The sequence below is a fragment of the Pyrus communis genome, chromosome 6 (genome assembly GCF_041283825.1).
Source record: "Pyrus communis isolate YQ-2024b chromosome 6, ASM4128382v1, whole genome shotgun sequence".
Classification (NCBI taxonomy): domain Eukaryota; kingdom Viridiplantae; phylum Streptophyta; class Magnoliopsida; order Rosales; family Rosaceae; genus Pyrus; species Pyrus communis.
The window spans coordinates 1,372,874-1,375,617 of NC_142570.1; the positions used below are offsets into that span (position 1 = coordinate 1,372,874).

A 2,744-nucleotide genomic window follows, 5' to 3' on the forward strand; every position below is an offset into this window, starting at 1 on the left:
ACACTGCATTGCATTTGTTTATTGCATGCGTATGTGTGCATGCGTGTATGTAAAATATGTATAAAACACTGCTGCCGTTGCAGCAGTTTAATCAGAAAAGAACAACAAGTTGAAACCAAAATCGTAAGATGGTATCAGAGCAGGAACCATAGGGTCCTGCCTCTGTTGTTTATTCTTCTAGCCTGTTCTTCTTCCTCTGTTCATCATTTGTTGTGATGGCAGAAGATATCCCATCTAGTTCTGAGGCTACAAGTTCCCCAACCCTAACACCAGCCAACATGATACACGGGGAGAGCAACCCACGACTGTGCACCGTGTTGTTGAATGAGCTCAACTACTTGCCATGGTCACGAGCTATATCTCTTGCTCTAGGAGGAAGATCGAAACTAGGGTACGTAAATGGAACCATCAAGCCTCCAGATTCTTCCTCAGCTAACTTTGATGCATGGCACTCAAATGACCAGCTTGTTATGTCCTGGATACTTAACTCGATGGAGCCCAAGTTGTCCGAGATCTTCAGCTACTCAGATTCTTCACACATCTTATGGGAATCGATCAAAGAAATGTACGGCAGTCAACACAATGCTGCCCGTGTGTTTGAACTGAAGAAAAGCCTCGCTGGACTTAAGCAAGGTAATCAAACTTTCATTCAGCATCTTGGAAGCATGAAATCTATGTGGAATGAACTTGATCTATACCGTCCACACACCACTGAATCCGCTGCACTCTTGAAAAGGGCTGATGAAGATAAAGTGTTCCAACTATTGGCAAGCTTGGGAGTTGAGTATGAAGACTTGCGTAGCCACTTACTAATGACTCCTGAGCTACCATCGTTCGTCAACGTGTGTCATGCAGTCCAAAGAGAGGAAACTCGAAGGAAAGTAATGCATGTTGAGCCTCGGTCTAGCCCAGAAGCTAGGGCTTTCACCAGTAACCACAACTTCACTAGTGAAAGGTTTTTTAATGGAAAGAAAGCTGACTGGAAATGCACATACTGCAACACCAAGGGGCACGTAAGGGAAAAATGCTGGATTTTACACCCTGAGTTAAAACCTAAGTTTAACAAGGAAGGAAAAATGATCAGGGATGGGAAAGGGTTTACGCCTAAAGCCTTCCAATCTAAAGAGATGTCAAACTTCACCTCAAGCCCTTTCTCCCTGATCAATGAGTTTGCCGCCTTTCTCCAAAAGAAGAGTGATATCGCTGAGGGTAACAATGTCACCACGGAAAATTCCACAGAAATGCTTGGAAAATTTGCTGGTTTTTTGGCAAATTCAAACACCACTACATCCGGCAATATCCCAGGTATCATTTGTGCACTTTCCACGGCTCTCAATCTCACACACGATTTTTGGATTGTAGACTCAGGTGCCACTGACCATATAACCAACAACCAAGCTTGTCTCCATGAGTTTCAAAAATTACCTAATCCTACTCATGTGTCTGTAGCAAATGGGAAAGGGGAACCGGTCCTAGGAAAAGGAAAAATTAAATTGATGGGGAGTGATGTAGAGTCTACGGCACTATATGTACCCTCATTTCCATTTCAGCTTCTGTCCATAGGAAACATCACACATACTTTGAACTGTCTTGCTATTTTTTCTCCTCACACAGTTGTGTTTCAGGATCGAGTCACTCAGAAGAAGATTGGTGAGGGTTTTTTCTTAAATGGTCTGTACTACATCTCAAAGGAGTTCAATCAAATTAAGGAACCCATTGCCACCCTAAGCCATGTCCAGAAGCATCAACTTTGGCACCAACGTCTCGCTCATCCCTCCGAACCAGTAATGTCTAAATTATTTCCAAATTATTGTACCAACACACATGAGTGTGAGATCTGTCAAATGTCAAAAGCCACTAGGCTACCTTTTGTACCCTCTAAATCTAGAACCAGTAAACTCTTTGAAGTTGTACACTCAGATATTTGGGGACCTACCCGTGTTGAGTCATTTGATGGGTACAAGTATTTTGTTACATTCATAGATGACTACTCTAGGGTTACCTGGTTATATCTCTTAAAGTCTAAAAGTGAATTTTTTACAGCTTTTCAAGACTTTCATAAGCTAATAACCAACCAATTCTCCTCAAAAATATATACCTTACGGTCAGATAATGGCACCGAGTATACCTCCAATAATCTGTCAAACTACTTGAGCAGTCATGGTATCTTGCATTAAACTAGTTGTGTGGGTACACCACAACAAAATGGTGTTGCCGAACGCAAGAATAGGGATTTATTGGAGAAAACTAGGTCTCTTATGTTTCAGATGCAAGTTCCCAAGAGATTCTGGTCCCAAGCACTCCTCACTGCAGCCTATATCATTAACAGACTTCCCACTCGTGTCCTGAATTCCAAATCACCCTTTGAAGTTATGAAGGGAAGAACTGCTGATTTAACTCATTTCAGGATTTTTGGATGCACTTGTTATGTTCACGTTCAAGCAAATCATCGTGATAAACTCGAACCTCGAGCTATCAAGTGTGTGTTTATGGGGTACTCGAGTTCTCAAAAGGGATACAAATGTTATAACCCACACACTGGGAAGCTGGTTGTTTCTAGGGATGTACGGTTTGATGAACTAGTTCCTTTCTTCAACAATCACTCCCCGAATAGTTCTCAGGGGGAGAGTCTAATGGATATTTTTCCACTACCAACTCTTGCTGAAATCCATACAGACACCCCCCCATACCACCCTATAAGTGATTCCCCAGTTGATGAGATGGTCAGTGAAGATATACCTCGT

General features: G+C 42.2%; 1 protein-coding gene across 1 annotated transcript; it reads left to right on the forward strand.

Annotated features, from left to right (window-relative positions):
• Positions 1 to 215: 215 nt before the first annotated feature.
• Positions 216 to 1,919, forward strand: LOC148696089 (uncharacterized). The gene is made up of 2 exons (XM_088696192.1): positions 216 to 1,305; positions 1,626 to 1,919. Exons 1-2 carry the CDS (start codon positions 216 to 218, stop codon positions 1,652 to 1,654), a joined length of 1,119 nt encoding a protein of 372 aa, XP_088552318.1. The 3' UTR covers positions 1,655 to 1,919.
• The last annotated feature ends 825 nt before the right edge of the window (positions 1,920 to 2,744 follow it).